This window comes from Pelodiscus sinensis, chromosome 17 (genome assembly GCF_049634645.1).
Source record: "Pelodiscus sinensis isolate JC-2024 chromosome 17, ASM4963464v1, whole genome shotgun sequence".
NCBI classification, from domain to species: Eukaryota; Metazoa; Chordata; order Testudines; family Trionychidae; genus Pelodiscus; species Pelodiscus sinensis.
The window spans coordinates 15,109,301-15,131,986 of record NC_134727.1 but is presented as its reverse complement, the minus strand read 5'-3'; the positions used below and the strand labels follow the sequence as shown (position 1 = coordinate 15,131,986).

The following is a 22,686-nucleotide window of genomic DNA, read 5'->3' as shown; positions in this document are numbered from 1 at the left end:
TACTCTTAGGCTTAAATGTAATTCTTTGAGTAGTGAGTTCTCAAACACCTAACTTGTCATGGCAATTGTGCTCCTGAAAGTGGCTGGGATGTCCCTAAGAAAATCAGAGCAGGGGGCCTCCATACCTCCATATGCTGTCCTGTCCTTGTCTGCAGACGCCAGTCCTGCAGCTCCCATTAAACTATAATGGAGAACTGTGTCCAGCAGAAGCCTGTGGGTTCAGAGCCTGTATATGAGGGGCAGCACATGGAGCCACTGCTGTACATGCCAATTGCTTTGGGGAGTGGTGCAGGAGTAAGCCTGCCTTAGCTCTGCTCCTCCATCCCTGGGGCAGCTGTCAGCTGTCCAGCTGATCATGGGGTGGGTAGGACTTGAGCCCACAGTCCTACCCTCCTCCAGGCCACTCCACCTCCCTACCTGCTGAGGGTTCCTTAGCCTGCTTTTCTAATGCAGGAGGCTGCTCTATCCCTGGGGCAACTGCTCTATCCCCTAGTCCACTCAAGGACCCACACTGCCTCCCTGCCTTCAGAGGTTCCCTTGTCCTGTGTTGGTTGTCTGTCCTGATGCTTCTAGGGTGGATGGGACTTGAATCTGCCACCCGGTGCTCCCCCACAGGAATACTGTATCCTCTAGTCCATTCCAGGACCCTGCACTGCCTTTGGTGGGTCGGCTGTCTGGTCATTCCCAGGATGGACAGGGAGAGGACTTGAATCTACGCTCCCCAAGGGAATGCACTATTGCCTAGTCCAATCCAGAAACCACTGCCACCAGGGCATCCCTTATCCTTCCTTCCTAATGCAGAAGTCAGCTCCATCCTTGGGGCACAACTAGTGTTGGCTGCCAGGCCCCTGCCTGAGTGGGGGCTGTGGGGTACTCCACTGCAACCCCCTACCCCAGCCTCATGAAAGTGAATGAGATTCAGGGAAGAAGGGGGATGGAGTGAGCAGGGTGAGGCCTCGGAGAAGGGGTAGAACAGGGGTTGGGTCTCAGAGAAGGCGGGGAAAGGAAACTGGGCAAGGGTATTTGGGTTGGAGGCAGATCTTACCTTGCACTTAAATTGAAAAAGTGATCTTGTGGTTAAAAAGGTTGGAGACCATTGTTTTAGGCTAAAGGCATGGCGTAGAAATGTTCAGCCAGTCACATTTCATGTGTGGGAATGTTAGATTCTGGCATTTCTCTCAGCATGGGTTGTTAGCCACAGAAGGGAGGTTGCTAGTTCAATATAACTACAGTGTTCATTCTACACAAAACAAATGTATACCCCAGCACAAAACACTTCACAGAATTAGCTAATACAAGCATCCCATCCCCTCCCACCACTAATGCAGCTTATGGACCAGAACTTGTTCCTATGTCTGTAGGATTGTGCCTGCTGGGGTAATATCAAAGTCACTAGGCCAAGGCTACAATTACACATTGGATTCCACACAGTCCCTGCCTGTTTCCCTGCTCATTGCCTAGAGCTCAGAGCCTTGGCATTTACCACAAAGTGGGCACATCCACAGCGAGGTATCAGTAATTACACAGACAGCTGCATTTTAAAAATCAAACCCTCAGCTGGAGTCAGAGACATTGTGATATGTAAGATTTCAGAAGTGCCACCATGAATCATTGGTTTTGAAAATTCATCCTAATTTCAGAATCACCATCATCATCTGTGGTCCATGCTACAAATTCAAAGTGCTCCTTTTGCAATTTCTGCTGCCTGTGTTTCAAGACAGGCTGTGGCAGAAGCAAAGACCAAAAGCCCTGAGCTACAGGAACAGGAGTTATAGGCACACCGAAAAGAGTTGTAAACTGGCATGCAGTCAGCAGTGGCTCTGTCTAAAAGAGGAAATCAATTTGTTCCATTTCCTTGTAACATACAGCATGCTGCCGTTCTATGTCCACTCCATTTCAGAGCTGTTATTACGCATGGAAGTGGGAAGAAAGTGCCTCACAAATGCATTTGAAAACTAATTTAGGGAGGACCAGTGAGCAAGAAGAAAAAGAGGGAGTGGCAGTCAACATGCAAGGTCATGGTGGCTTGTTGATATGCCCACAGCAGCTTGCAGGGCTGCTGCCACTGCCCTGTAATTCTACTGACATTGTCCGTTGCAAACACACACACAGCATTTGCTAACAAGTGTATTTCTCTGCCACTCCACTGAGGAGGAAGAAAGATGGTTTCTGGAAACAATGGCCCAAATTCTTCCTTGCAAAGCAGCCCTAAACTGCCCTAACCAACCATAGGCTACAGTCACCTGTCACAGGAAAGGGAGTTCTCCAGAAATAAGGAACAGGAGAATAGCTACTATGCCCTGCTGCTGGACAGAAGAGTACAACTGTGGAAAAGGGGGCATGGACATAACTTTAACATATCTCAGTCACCAGGCTGCCCACACCATGGGGTCACCAGGAGCCAGCCTGCTGCTAGCCTACATCTGGGGATCTAGCCCTGCCCAAGATCAAGGAGCACAAAAATGAAGTAAAGCCACGTTTGTACCTCTTCCTCCTCCTGCGAGTTCCTTAGCTGCATCTGAGGATTTGGATGAAGATCTGTATAATGTAATTCTGGCATTGCGTTGTTTTACCACATGATCTCTAATTGGGTGTATGGAGGTCCAATATTCTCTAACTTTTACTATAGTCCCTCTCTTTCTGTAACTGCTCCTGCATGACTGAAGGCTGGGCTTCATGGAATCCATTTCCCTCCAAGGAAATTATACCGGCTTTCCACTACTTAGCTGGCAAGTGCTTATAAAATCTTCCTGCATCATTGAAGTTAATTAAGCAGCTGTCACAGACAGTACTCTGCCCTCATCACGCATTGCCTTCCTGATGCTTGCAGGGAGCAGTAAATAGAAATCTAGATGACATCGTTGCCCTGACATGCATCCCGGGAGGTATGCTGCCTGCCAGGGGCTGGTAACCGAGACATTACAGAGAGATCGTCAAGGATTATCTGGCCCTCTAACTACTACCCCATGCTACTCATCCATGTCGCACTAATGCTACTGCAAGGTGTGACCATGAGCAGATCAAGAGTGACTACAGGGATCAGGTGGATGAGGTAGACAAGGCTTTCTTCAGACAAATAAGAGAAGCTTCCAGATCACAGACCCTGGTTCTCATGAGCAGGGCTCGACAAATCCGCTTAACTACTCATCTGGGGCGAGTAGATTTCAGCCGGTTGCCCCGTTCACTGGCGGTTCGCACATGTGCAGTGCGGGTCTTGCGCATGTGCCGTGCAGGGCTGGCAAGTGGTTTTCACCGCGATCATCGAGCCTTGCTCATGAGGGACTTTAATCACCCTGAAATCTGTTGAGAGACTAATATAGCAGTACAGGGACAATCCAGGGAATGTTGGAGATAACTTCTTGGTACAAGTGCTGAAGGAATCGACCAGGAGCCATGCGCAGCTTGACCTGCTGCTCACAAACAGGGAGGAACTAATAGGGGAAGCAGAAGTGGGTGACAACCTGGGAAGCAGTGATCATGAGATGGTAGATTTCAGGATCCTGACCAAAGGAAGAAAGGAGAGTAGTAAAATACAAACCCTGGACTTCAGAAAAGCAGACCTTGACTCCCTCAGAGAACTGACACGCCGGATACCCTGGGATGCTTACATGAAGGGGAAAGGAGTCCAGCAGAGCTAGCAGTATTTTGAAGAAGCCTTATTAAAGGCACAGGAAGAAACCATCCTGATGCGCAGCAAGAAAAGCAAATATGGTAGTTGACCAGATTGGCTTAACAGTGAAATCTTTGGGGAGCTTAAGCACAAAAAGGAAGATTACAAGAAGTGGAAATTTGGACAAATGATTAGGGAGGAGTATAAATATATTGCTCGAGAATGAAGGGGAGTTATCAGGAAGATGAAAGCGCAATTGGAATTCCAGCTAGCAAGGAATGTGAAGGGGAACAAGAAAGGTTTCTGCAGGCATGTTAGCAATAAGAGGGTGATCAGAGAGGGTGTGGGGCCTTTACTGGATGAGGGAGGTAACGTAGTGACAGATGATGTGGGAAAAGCTGAAGTACTCAATGTTTCCTTTGCCTCTGTCTTTACGGACAAGGTCAGCTCCCAGACTAATGCACTAGACAATGCAGTAGGGGAAGAAGGTGGACAGCCCTTGGTGGGGAAAGAACAAGTTAGGAACTATTTAGAAAAGCTAGACATACACAAATCCATGGGTCCAGTTTTAATTCATCCGAGGGTACTGAGGGAGTTGGCAACATCATTGCAGAGCCTTTGGCCATTATCTCTGAAAACTTGTGGCGATCAGGAGAGATCCCGGATGATTGAAAAAAGGCAAATGTAGTGCCCATCTTTAAAAAAGGGAAGGAGGACAATCCAGGGAACTACAGATCAGTCAGCCTTACCTCAGTCCCTGAAAAGATCATGGAGGGGATCTTCAAGGAATCCATTTTGACTTGGAAGAGGGGAAAGTGATCAGGAATAGTCAACATGGATACACGAAGGGCAAGTCGTGCCTGACCAATCTGATTAGCTTCTATGATGAGGTAACTGGCTCTGTGGACATGGGAAAGTCAGTGGATGTGATATACCTTGAATTTAGCAAAGCTTTTGATACGGTCTCCCACAATATTCTTGCCTGCAAGTTAAGGGAGTATGGATTGGATAAATGGACTGTAAGATGGATAGAAAGCTGGCTAGACTGTCGGGCCCAACGGATCGTGATCAATGGCTCGATGTCAGGTTGGCGGTCGGTTTCTAGAGGAGTACAGCAAGGATCTGTTCTAGGACTGGTTTTGTTTAACATGTTTATTAATGATCTCGATGAGGGGATGGATTGCACCATCAGCAAGTTTGCAGATGACACTAAGCTAGGGGTAGAGGTAGATACTCTGGAGTGCAGGGATCAGGTCCTGAGTGACCTAGACAGACCTAGACAGATGAGAGGATTGGACCAAAAAATATTTGATGAGGTTCTACAAGGACAAGTGTAGATTCCTGCACTTGGGATGGAAGAATCCCAAGCAGAGTTACAGACTGAGGACCAAATGGCTAAGTAGCAGTTCTGCAGAAAAAGACCTGGGGATTACAGTGGATGAGATGCTGGATATGAGTTAACTGTGTGCCCTTGTAGCCAAGAAGGCTAATGGCATATTAGGGTGCATTAAGAGGAGCACTGCCAGCAGATCTGAAGAAGTGATTATTCCCCTTTTTTGGCTCGGGTGAGGCCACATCTGGAGTATTGTGTCCAGTTCTGGGCCCCCAACTATAGAAAAAATGTGGACGCATTGGAGAGGGTCCAGTGGATGGCGACCAAAATGATTAGCAGGCTGGAGCGCATGACCTATGAGGAGAGACTGAGAGATTTGGGTTTGTTTAGTCAGCAGAAGAGAAGAGTGAGGGGGGGATTTGATGGCAGCCTTCAACTTCCTGAAGGGAGGTTCCAAAGAGGATGAAGAAAGGCTGTTCACTGCTGTGATGGATGGCAGAACAGGGAGCAATGGTCTCAAGTTACTGTGGGAGAAATCGAGGTTGGACATTAGGAAAACCTATTTCACTAGGAGGGTGGTGAAGCGCAGGAATGGGTTACTTAGGGAGGTGGTGTAATCTCCATCCCTAGAGGTTTTTAAGTCTCGGCTTGACAAAGCCCTGGCTAGGTTTATTTAGTTGGAATTGGTCCTGCCTTGGGCAGGGGGCTGGACTTGATGACCTTCTGAGGTCTCTTCCAGCTCTATGATTCTATGATTCAGGGCTTTGGGAGTACCGGTGAAGGAGTTTGGATTGCAAGTGGTGTTCTCTTCAGTTCTTCCAATCAAAGGTAGAGGCAGAGACAGATGCGTCCTGGGAGTGAATGCCTAACTGTCGCCAGGACTTTATCATGGGATGCTGTTTCAGGAAGGATAGCTAAGCACAGATGGGGATTCACATATTGAGGAAGGGGGAGAGAGTATTTATATACAAATTGGTAACCTAGTGAGGAGGGCTTTAAACTAGGTTTGACAGGGGCAGGTGACCAAAGCACACAGCTAAGTGAAAAACAGAGATCTGGGAGATGAGTCAAAAATGTGAGGGAGTATGGGCTATAATAGCAGAGTTAAAGAAGAGACAAGACTGGGGGGGGGGAGCAAAATCTAATCAATATCTTACTTGTCTGCATACAAATGTAAGAAGTCTGGGGAATAAGAAGGAAGAACTCAAAATGCTAGTAAATAAACACAACTATGACAAAGTTGGTATCACAGAGACTTGGTGGGATAATACACACAACTGGAATGTTGGTATAGAAGGGTACAGCTTGCTCAGGAAGGACAGGTAGCTAAAAAAGGAGGTGTTGCTTTATATATTAAAAATGTATACACATGGGCTGGGTCTACATTGGCACCCTTTTCCGGAAAAGGGATGCTAATGAGACAAGTCGGAATTGCAAATGCCGCGGGGGATTTAAATATCCCCCGCGGCATTTGCATGAACATGGCTGCCTCTTTTTTCCGGCTCGGGGCTTTGCTGGAGAAAAGCGCCAGTCTAGACGGGATCTTTTGGAAAATAAAGCCTTTTCCGGAAGATCCCTTATTCCTGATTTTAAGAGGAATAAGGGATCTTCCGGAAAAGGCTTTATTTTCTGAAAGATCCCGTCTAGACTGGCACTTTTCTCCGGCAAAGCCCCGAGCCGGAAAAAAGCGGCAGCCATGTTCATGCAAATGCCGCGGGGGATATTTAAATCCGCCGCGGCATTTGCAATTCCGACTTGTCTCATTAGCATCCCTTTTCCGGAAAAGGGTGTCAATGTAGACACAGCCTTGGGCTGAGATTGAGATGGACATAGGAAACAGACTTGTTGAGTCTCTCTGGGTTAGGAAATAAAAAAACAAGGATGATGAATATAAGGAATGACACAAGTATGTAGGGACAAGATTAGAAAGGCGAAGGCACAAAACAAGCTCAATCTAGCTAGAGTCATAAAAGATAACAAGAAGACATTCTACAAATATATTAGAAGCAAGAGGAAGACCAAGAACAGGGTAGGCTCATTGCTCAATGAAGAGGGAGAAACAGTAACAGGAAACTTGGAAATGGGATAGGTGTTTAATGACTTCTTTGTTTTTGTTTTCAACAAGAAGGTTGGTGGCGATATGCGGAAGATGATAAGCATAGAATTCCAACAGTGAGGTGCTATAAAGCCACTGTTACGAAATTATTAGTGACCAATTACATTTTAGCAGATTTCCTCTCTCTACCATTAGCCTAAAGAGAGAAAACCAAGATAGCAGATACTGCCGAAAGAACAAATAAGAAAAACGAGAGTTCCTGTAATCAAAGTAAGAGTAAAAAATAGAGTATTTATAAAACAGAAATGCTCTATTTCTGCTCCACACAAGTAGGATCCTTTAAATCTATTTTTTATCCATGTATATCCGCAGATGTGGATGCGGATATCTACAGCTCATTTCTGCTGATGCAGATACAAAATTGTGTATACTCACAAGGCTCTACACACAAGACACTGGAAGGGAGAAGATATGATGCATTTCACAGTTACGCTGGCACCAAAATGTCTGAATAGCATGGAGGATAGATTCAGGGTAGCTGTCACAATAGATTGGGTGCTTCTGCACAATCATTTAACTTCAACAGGTTCGTTTTAATACTTTGAAAAGATATCTGACTATTACTAACAAGTAACCAGTTACACCATATGCATAGCAGGCCTATCACATCAGACAAATTATATACCACTGAAAGAGGAAAATGCTTTATCAGTAACATGCTTAATATACACTTCCAAATAGAATTCTTATTGTACAGCTTGTTTTGTATTTGATTAACCTAAACACAAATAAAAGATGTGCTAATTTCTCCCAAGTATGGAAGAATGAATTTGCAGGAATTGAGAGCATTTTTGTACTTTGCCAGACAGTAGAGCTCCTATAAATTCTGGCATTTGTGGAGATGTGCAACAACTTGATCCTGCTTTGACCCCCATGCTGTAATGTTGTGCTTTTTATCAGTGAATTACCCATCATGGCATAACCAATTCACCTCCTTCAGGGAAAATTATATGATTATACAACTCAACGTGGGGAGTTTCCTACCTAAACAGAGATTCTATTAACCTTACCTGCAACAGATGGATGAATCTTCATTACAGTGCTACTTTAGTGAGGACTACTTGTGCTAATAGCAGCATGCAGAGTTTGTTCTTCAAAGACTTCAGCTCTTTCTTGCATTCCAGCAGCTTTCTGCAACACCATCAGCACGAAGTGGCACGAAAATCCACTTTTGCTGGTCACCAGACTATTCCCACTCCTAGGGGGATTCATGGATGACAAAGAGCTTTTATGCCACTCCCTATTGCTGTGGCCAATGCAGTGGGTGTATATATAGCCTTTGTGACTCTCTGCTGCAGCAATCCCCCTCAGCCATGGTGCAGCTCCATCTTGAGCACCCCAAGATCCTCAACTGCAGCCATGGATCCCAGTCATAATTTTTCTTTGTCTCTGCCTCTTCGTGGTGCAATCTTTTCTCATTGTCTACACAGGGGCTTTTACTATTTCTGGCAGAAAGTATCCTCCTGATCAAGGAAGATTTAACATGCATCAGCTGCTATAGGCCAAACTCAAGGTCAGACAGTGTGAGTCGAGTGGGAATTCAGTCTGGAGGATGCATTCTCAAGAGCAAATCAGTATCCTCACTGTTACATTTCCCAAATTAAAGACATAAGATGTAATCAAAACCTATTGGTTTAGGAGCTCTGGAATAAAGGAAAATTAGCATAGAAATGTTGTTTTACATTTCCTTTCAATAAGTACTGAAAAAAAATCAAGGCTTTATTTGAATAAATGTTACACAACAGTCTTAACATTTACCTCTGAGCAAACCTTAAACGTGAATCATTTCCCTGCCCCCCATTCAAGTCTACAAAATGAAGGAGGCATAGTGACCATTCAATAGCAGACAAAAAGGGTAGCATGGAGCAAAGCTTAAATATTAAGCAACTAAAGCCAAAAAGTGAAAAGCAATACATTACTATACTTCTCAATCAGTAAAATATCCCTGACAGTTTCATTTCCAAATGAAAATCTGGTTTCAAATAAAATGGCTGCACCACTTCCCATGAAAACAAAGTAATTTTTATGTGCACATATAGCTGGCTACCTTTTCTATTTTTAAGCTATTTGCTTAATTTACCCATATTATACAGCACAGAGACCTGCATTTCTCTCACAAAATGTTCTATATACTCCAACTGATGTGTGCTAATGCTCATGAAGGAGAGGCAGTAAAAGCACCAGTTTAGGAGTCAGATGTCATATAGGCAGGCACTACTGGCTTCCACTACATCTGGAATAACCCTGCTATTACTGTCCTGGGCCTTTTTCCTGAGCAGAAACTGTTTTGTGCTGTGTTGTCTGGTGTGGTTTTATGTTTTGTTTTCATGTGGATAAAAGTGACTCCCCAAGAGGGATGAGACCCTCATCTATTTGTAATATAATCAGGGTTTATATCTGTAATATAATCAGAGGTAAAAGGCTAGCACATTAACTCACTCCACCCTGTCTCATCCTCTTCAAGGCCATATCTACACTATGAGCTAGAGGTATGATTCCCAAATTGCCTACACCTAATTGCACCAGTATACATAGCAGTATAGGTGTGGTAGCATGGGTCAAACCTGCTTGAAACTGGTGGGTTCATACTAGGCCCCACTAAGCTAAGCCTCTGCAGCTGCTATTCATGTTACTGCAGCTCCACTGCTATTTATACTCATGCTAAGCTCAATGAAAATTAGCATGATATGTATGCAAACTGGGAATCATACACCTAGCTTGTAGTGCAGACGTAGCCTAAGATGCCTTAATTTATAACAAAGCCTAGTCAAATGTTGGGCAGTGGAGCAGGACCAGACTGCTGCCCTCTGCTTTGACTACATTAGCAAGGGAACAATAGTTACTACTCTGTTTTAAAAAATCTGTAGTTTATTATGAAAAGTAGTACAATTTAAATTTACTGTACAGCAACAATGTACAGCTAAAATTATTTTTGAAAGATATAGGTGCTATGGTTTCAGTTTCTGGGTTTATAAATAAACTATGAAGTTACCAATAACCAAACTAATATAGGTACTACATCTCTAATATAGAACTGCCTTTGTATGTGCCATCAATATATCTTTCCTGGATTTGGCTTATTGTTTCCCCCACTCTGCTAAACATATGGATTTGTTACCAAATACCAAAGCAAAAGGAGGCAACTATACAGCTATAATCACCATGATTTGAAATTAAAGGCTATTTAAATCATGATCCATGCACAGAGGTAATGAAACCATATTTGTGCCTTTGGAAACCAGAGCCCCTTGGAAAAGGTGCTCTCTCTTCAAATATTCTGTACAAAGATATCTTACATTCCCTGATGAGACCAGACCATAATAAGTAGGAAAAGAGTTTAGTACAAGCCTTTGCATTTGGAACTTGTACTTTATTAGATCTTTAGATTATGTGCACATCTTCATTTCTCCAAAATAAATATTTACTCTCCCAAGTCAGGCATCCAGTGAATCCCCTTCTATCATCAACAATAGAAAATATGATTTATTTTACAAGAAAATGTGCACACAATGTTAAAAACTATCAGTGGTAAATAAATTAAGAAGCCTATATTCTAGCAATATGCACAACATTCACTAATTTTAGCTGAAATAACTACAGGCAGTCCCCGGGTTACGTACAAGATAGGGACTGTAGGTTTGTTCTTAAGTTGAATCTGTATGTAAGTCGGAACTGGCGTCCAGATTCAGCCGCTGATGAAACTGACCGCCAGTTCTGACTTACATACAGATTCAACTTAAGAACCCCAAGCTTCCCCAAGTCAGCTGCTGCTGAAACTGATCAGCGGCTGATTCCAGGAAGCCTGGGGCAGAGCAACTCTGCCTCGGGCTTCCTGTAGTCAGCGCTGGTCAGTTTCAGCAGCGGCTGACTTGGGGACGCCTGGGGCAGAGCAGCTGGGGTGCTGCTGGGTTGCTCCAGTAGCACCGCTCCTCGGCGCTACTGGACCAACCCAGCAGCACCCCTTCTGCTCTGCCCCAGGCATCCTGATTCAGCTGCTAAAACTGACCAGCAGCGGCTGAATCAGGACCTGGGGCAGAGCAGCTGGGGTGCTGCCGGGTTGGTCCAGTAGTGCCCAGAGCGGCGCTGCAGGACCAATCGGCAGCGCCCCAGCTGCTCAGCTCCAGGGTCCAAAACAAAAGCCTGGTCTGCTGGGGGGGGCACACTAGCTGTGCCCCCCCCCCCCCCAGCAGACCAGGGACACGGGGAGCAGAGCCGCAGCGGCAGCGGGATGCCGCGCCTCTGAGGCTTTGCTCTGGCAAAGCCTCAGAGGCGTGGGACCCCCCCGCGGCTGCGGCTTCAGTCCCGGTGCCCCTGGTCTGCTGGAGACGGTCTCCGGAGCAGCTTACGAACGGGGCTTTCTCGCCCCGGAGCTCGCAGGTAGCAATCCGCTACCTCGACCTCCGGGGCGAGAAAGCCCTGTTCGTAAGTGCAGATCCGACATAAGTTGGATCCGCGTAAGTCGGGGACTGCCTGTATCACTAAACATCATTTGGAAAAAGGAAGAAAGAAGATAAAAGATTTGACATTCTAATGTTGATGTACTGTTATTCAAACAAGTTGATGCAATGCAAATCAAGCAGAGGGCTGGACTCTCCCAGCCCTACAGTTCTGTGATTTTATTAAATCAACTACCATTAGAAACACTAATGGAAAAACTTGTTGTGCTAGCTGCCTGCATGAGATCTAGTCTGTTCTGGAAGGAGGAAAAACAATGACCTGGCAAACTACTGTAATCCTATCTTCTCAGTATCCATTCCTGAATCCCGTACATTCTACAGCATCACAAACAAATCAGAACAGCTATACTGTCAGAGATGTATCCCTTCTTGGTGAATATTTCATACAATCCTCAGTTCCCATAGTGTTACATCAGCATAAGTAAAAAACAACCATTTTCACAGGGGAGGATTTTCCCCATATATTAGAAATACGTGGAGTTGCTGTTGTCATACTGCTATCACCTCTCTTAGAAACATTGGTCTCATTTAACAAGACTCTTCATATTTTGTAATACAGATGGTTTAGCAAATGCTTTAGATCACAGGTTGCAGCTTTGCTAAAATCCAGACTAACTAGTAACTAACCCTTGTAGAATGGAAAATGCAGTGCTAAAATTAAAAATCAAAACAAAAGTTCAAATGTTAGTCATCTTTCCAGGCAATTGGCTCCATCACTAGAGCCTGTCAAACACTGATTAGACTTTCATGTTAAAAAAAATATTTGCAGTGATTCTTCATACTAATAATTCAAGTGGTTCTTTGCACATACACTTTGTATAGTCTCTCCCCATCTCATGTGTCACTTATTGCAATAAAGTTCTATAAAATATTTCCTAACATCTTTTCAAATTCCAGAGAAAATGTACAATAGATACAGGTGCCCCAGTACGGTTGGTAGGGGTGGTTTTGTTTGTTATACCTTCACCCCCCACACTCTCTTCCTTCTCTTTACTCCTTGGTGAGGATTTCAGAAGAAACGTATGACAATTCAGTCTCAAATTTTTGTCATTCCTGATGAGCTGGTGTTCCTCATGGCAGTGTAGTGAGGTTCCATAAAAACAGCAGGTGCCTAGTGTCTCTGAGCTGAAAAGGGAAGAAAGAGAGGAAATGGTTAAACTTCTTCCTGGATATTGCATATGTGGCAAGCAGAATCTGAAGTTGTCAGAACAATTATTTTTTAATCTGTTACATTTTGTGCATTCCTCAGTAAGAGAAGTGGGGAACAGGAGTTGAGAAGAGATCTTAAAATTGTTATAAAAATATGCAAGTGAACAGACTCCTCTTCTGTTTGGAGTTAAAGCCCAAATCACCGTCCCAGACCATTTTAAATATCACACACTTTCAACATCAAGCATTAATTTAAAATGTCAGAGAAGCTTAAGGGTAATCAAAAGGGAATGATTAATATACAATGCCTGTGGGACCATGTAGAACTCATTGATAAATAAGTCAATGCCAACATTTGACTACAGAGAACTAAAAGCATGCAACAGAGCAGCAAAAATAGAACTACTGAATAATGGTGCCTTTCAGCAACCACTTGGTTCATGGTCAGCAATTGCCCCATGATACAGATGAAAATGGCAACTGAATGGGAGCAGTCCAAGTAATAAACAGTTTTTCTACAACACCATCACCAGTAGCTAACAAGTACAGTATTACAAAGATTCAGTGTTATAGGTGTATTTGCCATTTCATTAGGGTTAGGAAAGTGAAGGAGGTTCCAGCGAAACCTCTGCCCAATTGTGCTGACTCTTTTTACAATCCTGTTGGAGCTTTCTAAGACTAGAATTGTTTTAGACATTAGACATACATTTTCCATTCCCTCCAACACTATGACTTAAGCAATATGTCCAGATTCACCGAAAAGACCAAAGGTGGCCTAAGACCTGAGGCTGTTGCTGAAACTTCAGAGAAGAGAGGAGAAGGGGAACTTGAGAAATCAGACGGGGTGGGATGAGAAGAAAGGGATGGAAAACAGAAGGGCAATGATGTGACACAGGAGTGGGCAAGAGATGTATATTTAGGAACTTCTCAGTGTGAAGATGTCCAATGTGACTAGAAAGTTGGCTGGAATGGCGGCATGAAAGCTTCAAAAATAGCTCATTTAAATAGCTCTGCCCTGCAGTAAAAGAAAGTGAGCTGGAGTGAGAATCTGGGAGCGTTTGGGTGCAAAAGGGAGGAAGGGAGGAGATTTGTGTTTCCAAGCTCAGATACATCCAACTGCTGCATCTTGGCCTTTTGGCCAAACATCCGTTGCATTGGTTTTAATTTCAGGTATGTCCTCCACTTGGGTACTTTGTTCTATCTTTGCAAGAAAAGTCCACATGCCCTTCAGAGATAAATGAATGAAGCAAGCAGAGCTTCTACAAAGAAAAGGATGCTAACCTTACCCTGTCACATAGGGAGCAAGTGCTGATTTTTGCAAGTGTATTTTGCAATTGAAATCAAATGACATTTATTGTTACTAGGATAACCACCGTGCACAAAGTACTAAGAAAAACTTACATTTGCTTTCCAAATATGTTAAAATAGACTGTCTAATCTCAAAAATATGACAGGGTGCCTAACCCACAGTACTGGTCTTGCACTTCCGTGGCTGGCAGGCCCAGGGCAGCAAAAAGGCCTGTAGAAGCAGCCTAGGATTAGAAAAGCATTGTATTAATTAGCATTACTGCACTCAGAAAATCTCTCTGATGGAAACCTCCATAAGTATTATAGAAACAAATTCTTGACAGAAATGACAACAATACTACAAACATGTAAGATTATTACAGTTTTTCTCAATGTGTTTAAATTGCCTCCACTCAACCCAGCAGCACAAGCACATATAGAAGAACCACCCTGTATTTTAAAAGTCAGTAGATGCACAGCCAATAAGCCGTACTACAAATTCAGTTTTTATTTACCCTTCAACAATTCACTCACACTCAGTCAACTAACTTCCGTGGCTTTTCACGGGAGTAAATGAGGGCAGAATTCAGCCCAAGGATTCTAAGCTGTAAACTAACATTTGGTTGTTTGAAATAAGTATTGGGCAGAGGCATTTACAAACCATGCGGTTTTCTACTCACCTTCAACAGTGCTACAGAAATTTAGTAACAGTTCTAATTTAAGACCAAATGCTTCCTTTAAATGCAGCTTTTTTGCATCGAATGAGTATACAGTGTTGCCTTTTTTTTAAAACACCTGGCCTCCCAATATCCCAAGTGACATTTTCATAATATCCTAATCTTCAGTTAGTAGAATGAGTTAAATCAAAAATACATGGAGCTTGTGCTACTGCAAAAGTCAGCGTACAGAAGCGCCTTCGTAAATCCTGAGTGCTTACAAATGGACATTTCAAAGCAGCCTCTCTTGTCAGAGTTTACGTGTCATCTTCAGTGACAAAAAAAGCATTAGTTTAGCTTTATGTCCTTTAAGACAAGCTGTTCTATAACAGCAGACCACATTTTTTTTATTATTTTTAGAACAACCCATTGTTGTTCTAAACCATATCTGGTTTACTAGGTCTAACAAAATAAAATAATATTGGATCAAATTCCTCCAAGTCCATAAACCATAAAAAATAAACTCTTTTATGATACTCAAATACTCATTGCTGTTAAAAACCTTCCAGAAAAATTTACAAAAATATGCATATAAAACATAAATACCTTCCAAAGTAATAAATACTAATTTGGACCTCAGGTCAGGAAAGCCCTTAAACATCTGCTTAATTTTCAGCATGTGCTTTAAATTTAATTGACTTCAATCAAATTAAGGCACATGTTTAAAGTTAAGTGCTATCCTGAATATGGATACTCTCTTGGATCAAGACCTTAGGAACAAAATAAAATGCCAGTCTTTTAAGTAACAAACATGTTCTTTGAACAGCGAATCCCAAATTGGTTTTAATTCTCCTCGTTTCCAACTGCTAAATAACATTAAGTGTAACTTCAACAACATTGAATACTTTCCTAATTTTAGTTGTCCAGGTAAGCTATTGCTATGATAGCCACCAGTAAGTTATGTATCTGCAATGGTAGGAAGACGCGGTCCACAATCACAATTGGAAAGCTGGTGTCCACAAGACTGTCTCTATGAAGATATGGATGACACTATGAAAAAGTTTAATATCCTCATCTTAAAAGACAAATACAGTACTCATTTTGTTAAAAAACATTTTTAACTTTAACCAGAGCTCTGTTGTTATTTCAATATGATCATATTAAGTATAAAGCAAATCTTGTAAGCCAATCTGAAAAGGAAATTTTCTTGAATAAATTGAAGTTAATACACATTGACCTTATCACCAAGTACCTGTCAGTGGAAATAGCTGAAATGCACTGTCTGTACATGAGGAACAGGTGCACCAAGTTCAAATGGAAGTAGAAAATTAAGTGATGAACTCATCAGTTCTAACCTAACTTGTTTCGGGGGACAACTGATGACATAATACCCCCATCACTTTAGTCAGGGCTTAAAACAGACAGACCTGCTAACTTCACTGTTAACTTCAATGCCCCCAATCTGAATCCACAGTGGTCTATCAGATACTGTAAGGAAGCAGCAGGACTCCTCACTGTCTGATGTAATATGCTGCCATTTGTTGAGACCTATGATAGAAAAAGCCAAGTTAACAAAAACAGAGCATTCATTCACAATGGTTGGGGTTTCCTTGCAGGGGTAGAGGGGAGGGCTTGCCTATCTTCCTGAATTCCTTCTGAGTAGATTTCTTTAGCTTTACAGAAAGCATGAAACTGCATGGAAAAAGAACTGAAATAAAATGGAAAATAAGGAGGCATCATCAACCTTTTAAGAGCTTAAACTAGACTAGGCCTGCAGAGCTCAAGTCTTTCCCATAGCAGTAACATTTAGCAAACAGAACTAGATTCTAGCAATTATATATCATACATATAGAAGGACTTTGCATTAGATACAATGCGACCCTTTAAAATATTTTATTAGTTGAAATAATTATCTAGAATAACTGAATGTCACAGTGCTTGCTTCACTGTGGACCTGCACCTTGTGCTGTCATTTAGCTGTCAAAGGAGCCTAAAGCACCACCTTTAGACTGGGCCACTTTGAATTGGTGTAAAAGTCAACATAAGGAGCAAGACAGAAGTTAATCAGCTCCATTTATTTTGGTTTTCACCATATTGCAGAGTGTGACATTTAAACAGCTGACTTGCCACACTGGCAGAGTGACTGTTAATGTACATCTGTGGTTAACTATCACCATGCTCACTCTCCTAGATTTTTCATCCTTCCTAAGAAAGGACATCACAAAAGCATCTGCTGACCTCCCCTGCCAGAAGGTCCACAGAAAGGACACTAAACTCTTTTTCAGAGCTTGAAAATCCTATCTTTAAAAAGGAAGGCAGCTGAGATTGTGTCTTACCTAGTGAAAAATGCTTCATGATACTGTGCGCTGTATTTGTACAAGCCACCAAAACTTGCATTCTTAATTGTGGTAATTTGCTTTTAAAAACAACAGATTGTAAATAAAGTCATCAGTTTCTGTACTTTGCTTCTCGTTCTTTATTAAGAGCAATTACATAAAAATGTGGAGTGGAGTGGGGTAAAAAATCTTTATTTTTTTAAGCAAGTGTATGGTCCTTCAAACGATTCTTCAGTTGAGGTAAAAAATGTTCTGCCTAGGACAGTGGTCACCAAAAAGTAGATTGGGCTCTACTGGTAGATTTTGGAGCCTCTGACAGGTGATCCTGACTGGTTTGGCCAAGAGGCTATCAAGTGCTAGCACTTCAGCTGCACCTCCCCCCACTGCTGCACCCTTTGCCTTAGAGCTACCCCACCCTGGGAGCCCTCTGCTTGCTGCACAGAGCAGGGAAGGGGGGCAGCACTGATGTCAGGGTGCTCCCCTCCCTTCCTATATTCTATCTCCACAGAATGAAAGGGGGGCACAACAGAACTTGGAATGGAGTTTGCTGGCTGCACCACTGAGTGGTGCAGAGTCAGGACAGGGGTGAGTTTGCCTTAGCCCCAAAGCACCACCACCCAGGAGCCACCAGAGGTAAGCAGTGTCCAGCTGGAGCCAGCTCCAAACCCCTGCCCCAGTCATGAACCCCCTCCTACACCCCAAGCTCCTGCCCCAGCCCTGAGCCCCCTGGATCCAAACTCCCTTACAGAGCCTGTACCCCATCCTACATCCCAACTCCCTGCCCCAGGCTTAGCTCAGAGCCCCGCTACCACTCCAAATCCCTTAGCCCAAGACTACAGCCTGTGTTCCAACCCTCTGCCCCTACCTGGTGAAAGAACGAGAAAGGGGGAGGGAGGACTAAGTGAGCAGGGGCGGGGCCTCAGAGACGAGGCATGAAGGAGGCGGGGCAAGGGTATTTGGGTTTGAGTTAGATCCTGGATTGCACTTACATTCAAAAAGTGATCTTGTGCTTTACAAGGTTGGAGACCAGAGGCCTAGGATATCAGTATCTGCTGAAATGAATATGAGATGACCGAAAATTATGATCACACATGGCGGAAAAGCAAACAGGCAGTTGCTCTTAGGAAACAAAGGTCCTGATTTCAGGCAAATATCTTTAGTAAAAAAGACAAGGAAAACCCAGAAAAACATATAGACAAGAAATAATAATAATGCTTCTTAATACAGCTGGTCCCTGAGTTACAAACACATCGACTTACGACTGTTCGTATTTATGACCAACCTCCTATACAGCTGGAACCCGAATTCTGAACAAAATCTGCACTTATGAACAGTGCGGCCGTACGTAAGTGAATGTAATCCGACTTACGAACAGATCGAGTTATGGCCTAGTGTTTGGTAAGTAACCCGTTCGTAAGTCGGGGACCGGCTGTAGTGCAAAACCTTACCCAATAACTTATGGTTTCCCTTCACTCCCACTAATAATTTAATAGTAGGGATTGTATTGAGCTCCCATATTAATATTACAGTAACATGATGTACTATAAAAAAATTAAAATTAAACTGCAACTGACAGTGAATAAGGTACATTTTGTGATACAGTGCCTGTTTCCTTGGGTTTGTTCATTTACTAATTTGCAGAGTTCATGAATTTTCAATGCATCTCCCAGTGATTAATGAAAATATTTTTCAGTTTTCTATGAAGTGATTATTGTTCCAGCCAAAGGTCTGAATCAGCATTTTATCAACCTCTGCTTAATAAAGCTATTACTGATTATTATTATTATTATTAATAATAATAATAATAATAAACATGTATATTGCTGTAATGACTAAAGGTCAGAATCAAGTTGGGTACTACTGTGCCAGATGTTGTACAAAGACTCACTGAGTCCACTCCTAACAAACCAGTTATATCAAAATAAGTTCTTATAATTGCAAAATTTCTATTCTTGCTGCCTCAAATTCTTATTCAAAGCCATCAGAAGGGCATAACAGATGTATTAGTTGCACTACCACCCGCATTAGTGGAAAAAATAGCTTAGAACCAACATCAAAAATCACTTCATTCATTTTCTAGATCACTCAGTGAACAGTTCCTTATGCTCCAGCAAACAGGTTTAATAGAAGCTCCTGCTAAAGAGAAAACAGTGGAGTGGGGTTAAAAAAAAAAAAAAAAAAAAGAACTTCATTCAGCTCTTGAGATCCTGTCTATACATAACATGATTTAACTAAACTGATTTAAGAAACTGTTGTAGTCAAATCAGGGCAACTTTGTGAGGTACTCTTAAATTGGTCTGTGTGCGCCTCACATTGAGGAATTAAAATGATATAAGGACTTCAGACGGTCTAGTCAGAGGGACTGCCCCAATTTACTAAATTACTTAAATCGGTACTTTTGTTTGTGGACAAGGCCTGAGTAGAAAAACAGTTTTTAAAATGTACTACCTACAAAATGAAACCACATATATGCTGTCACACATTTCCTACTCTGCTTCCAAGTCCTGCAAAACACATACCAGGGAGGAACATTTTTTTAGGCTGAGGAATCCTTTGAGAGTTAGCAAAATGCTGACTACTGATGTAAGGGATGAAAGGCACAAAGAATGGCTAAAAACTAGAGTTGCATCTACTTTTCTAAGCTACCTGTTTTGATACAAAGTCTGTGTCAAACGCCATGGGACCTGTGAATGCAGCTGTTTGTAATATCAGTTATTTCATTCTGGGGGGTTCACTGCATCAGATAATCAGTGATTTGAGAATTTCTGATAGCAGACATTCTGACAGGGGAGCACTTGACTGCCATGTAGGCGGCTAGAGAGTACAGTGGGACAATTTATGTGGACTATTGGAGCTATAGATAAAAACAAGTTTAAGAGCCTTTAACCTTGTCCACACCAGAAAAATTAGTATAATTATCAAGCAAGATGCAGTACTAGCATAGACTGGTCTTCTGCACTTTTACCATTGTATCATGTAAACTACTCCACCTGATCCAACAAGGGCACACTATTCTGTCCATCCAAGCTGTAGCAGAAACAATGGCAGTTCGCAAAGGGAAGAGGTAGAACAAGAAAAAGCAGCTCAGAATAATAAGGCAAGTTAAAACCTCAATATCCCTCCTAAGGAGCCTGCATTAGGGAGGGAGGATCTGAAAAAAGGAAGGAGCCCTGGTTCTCAAGTGGAAGCCCCAAAATTTAAAACAGCACTTACAATTACCAAATAGCCTGTTTCTGAATGGAGGCTATGCCTACACTATCAGGTTATTTTGAAATAAGCTTATTCCTCGTCACAAGCAGGAGTTATTTCAAAATAACAATCCCATTATTTTGAAATACCAGGTTTGGTAGTGTGGACACTCACCTTGTTATTTCAAAATAAAGAGAGTTATTCTGAAACAGCTCTCCGTGTAGACTAGGGATGTAAGCAACTAGTCAATTATCCAATAAGCTTCCCTCCCTACCTTGCTGCCTCTATCAGCTTATCGGCTCATAATACATTTAAAAATCAGAAGCTGATTCCTGGCTCACACTGAGTCCCCCCCCCCCGCTACCCCTGCTCTTTAGCCTTTAAAATGTACAGCCACTCTCCGCGTTACGAACAAGTTACGGACCAACACTTGGTCCGTAACTCAAACTGTTCAGAACTCGGACCCCATTGAGTTACACGCGACCGCGCTGTTCGTAAGCGCGGGTCACGTTCGTAACTCGGGGACCGCCTTTACGACCGTTCCATGGGAGCTTTGGTTGTAAGTGAGAACGGTCGTAACTCGACCGTTCGCAACTCGGGGAGTGGCTGTATTAAGAATTGACAGGCTCTTAATACATTTAAAAGGCTAAAATGCAGCAGGAGGGACCCAGCACAAGCCAGGACAGCTGATTCCCAACTCGTGCAGGGTCCGCCCCCATTGCGCACCAGCCAGGTCCCTGCTATCCCCTGCCCCCCCCTTGCAGAGACAGTGCTGGGGGGGGAACTGGCTTTTAAGCCTGCTCTCCCCAGCACCAGCTCCTGTTCCCCTCCCCTTGCTACCTCTGATAGAGGCATCTGCACAAGCCAGGAATCAGCTGTCCCAGCTCATGCTGGGTCCCTCCTGCTGCGCTTTAGCAGGAGGCAGAGAGGCAGGGGGTTAGCTCCTGGGCAGGAGTTAACCCCCCTGTGGCTCCTCCCACTTATCAATGGAAAATCCATTGACTAGTCGATTAGTTGATTAAACTAAATGTAACATCCCTAGTGTAAACATCCCCAGAGATCAAATTATAAAGTTTTGCTACACATAAAACCACAGCCCAGGAGAAGGAGTACACTCTGTATCGCTGTTACTAGTTTGTAAGCACCTACTGGTACCTTTTAACTAGCTTTTGGAATTAGACTTTATTCTCCAATTAATGTACTATAAAAAAAGACTCAGGCTGGGGCGGGGTAAGGGGGAGGGGAGAGGAATGCAATAGCCAATCTTAAAAAATGTGATTTTAACTAAATTGTCAGCTAACCAACCAACAGATTATTTTTCTTATTTTACATCAGTTGGCATACACAACACAGGGAAGGAAGAATTTCTAATACATAGTAAAGCTGGCTCTGTGACATCATCTGAAACTAACTAACAATTAAAAATATAAACCTGGATTTTCCAGGGAGTCAAAGTTAGATGACCAACTTTCATTGTATTTTAACCAGATGTAGACACAATTCCCTTTAACATCTTTGAAAATCCTAGTGAAATATCATGGTAGCATAATATTGCAGCCTACAAGGAAGCACTAGCCCAGCCTTTTTTATTTTCATTCTTAAAGGTAGCCTCCAAAGAAAGTAAATGTGTTTGTGCCCTTTGCCCCTCCTTTTTGTGTACAAAATGGCATGAAACTTTTTATTGCTGTAGTTTTTCATATCAAGTTTTGTCTCTCTTGTTTTCTTGTTGACTTAGTGGAGAACTACAGGACTGAAGTGGGAGGTTCCTCAGCCCTTGGTTACTAAGCTTTCCTCCCCTGTTCCAGCGATCACAGTTAAATGAAAGTTATCAACCCCACCAATCAATTTGAAGGAAAATATCTTCTCCTTACAATTGTTTATGCTTCAGACTATTCTGATGTTAGAATTCAAAACCTACCAAGAAATCCTCAAGCAAAAATATGCCCTATAATTTCTAATAAAAAAGGAGAGAAAATAACTTTTCCCACAGGAGACAAAGTAGGAATCTCCTTAGTGCATAAAAACAGTAAAATGATTTTTTTCTTTAATTTGCCAGTCTCCTGTAAATTAAGGTTTCATGGATATCCCTGATGGATCAGATTGTTTCAATACATCAGCAAAAGGTCTAGCTCTGGAAGAATGAAAATTGCTGCACACATTTATCTTCCTGTGAAAAGTAATTCTTTGAAAAGTTATACATTCTAAACCAACCAAATCTAAATCTCTGGAAGGTATTAAACCCAGGATCCTAGTCAGTCAGAGAGATCACTAAGACAAATTATGTTACTAGTTTGTATTCATTCATTGATTAAAATGAATTAAAACGTAAGGTTAATTTTAGTGCTGGGTGTTTTAGAAAAACATGTCCTATCTTATTAATATCAATGCTGAAATGAGTTTTAGCCTCAAAAAGAGCATAAAGAATTGCATATTATTTAATGTTCCTTGAAGTGCTTATTCCCATAAGGTGCGTCCACACTGCATCCATAGCTCAAAATAAACTATGTAATTTGAGCTATGCAAATTGCATAACTTATTTCAAGTCAATTTTGA

General features: G+C 42.5%; 2 protein-coding genes across 10 annotated transcripts in view; one reads left to right on the top strand and one right to left on the bottom strand.

Annotated features, from left to right (window-relative positions):
* TTC1 (tetratricopeptide repeat domain 1) overlaps positions 1-17,018 on the top strand; it is a 92,333-nt gene extending 75,315 nt beyond the window's left edge. Inside the window, exon 8 of the mRNA XM_025178503.2 lies at positions 16,800-17,018. Within this exon, the coding sequence (XP_025034288.2) occupies positions 16,800-16,900 (101 nt within the window). The 3' untranslated portion in view covers positions 16,901-17,018. The remainder of the gene's footprint in view (positions 1-16,799) is intronic.
* Positions 12,483-22,686, bottom strand: part of PWWP2A (PWWP domain containing 2A) — a 48,017-nt gene continuing 37,813 nt past the window's right edge. The window contains exons 3-5 of one of the 9 annotated variants that reach the window (XR_012896309.1): positions 16,036-16,156; positions 14,067-14,197; positions 12,502-12,641 (exon numbers count right to left, since the gene is read on the bottom strand). Coding sequence is in view for 8 of the 9 variants with exons in the window: in XM_075900202.1 (XP_075756317.1) it covers positions 15,524-15,638; positions 16,036-16,156 (236 nt within the window). In the remaining variant the exon portion in view is untranslated. The other 8 variants (XM_075900203.1, XM_075900202.1, XM_075900205.1 and 5 more) reach the window with 8 other exon arrangements.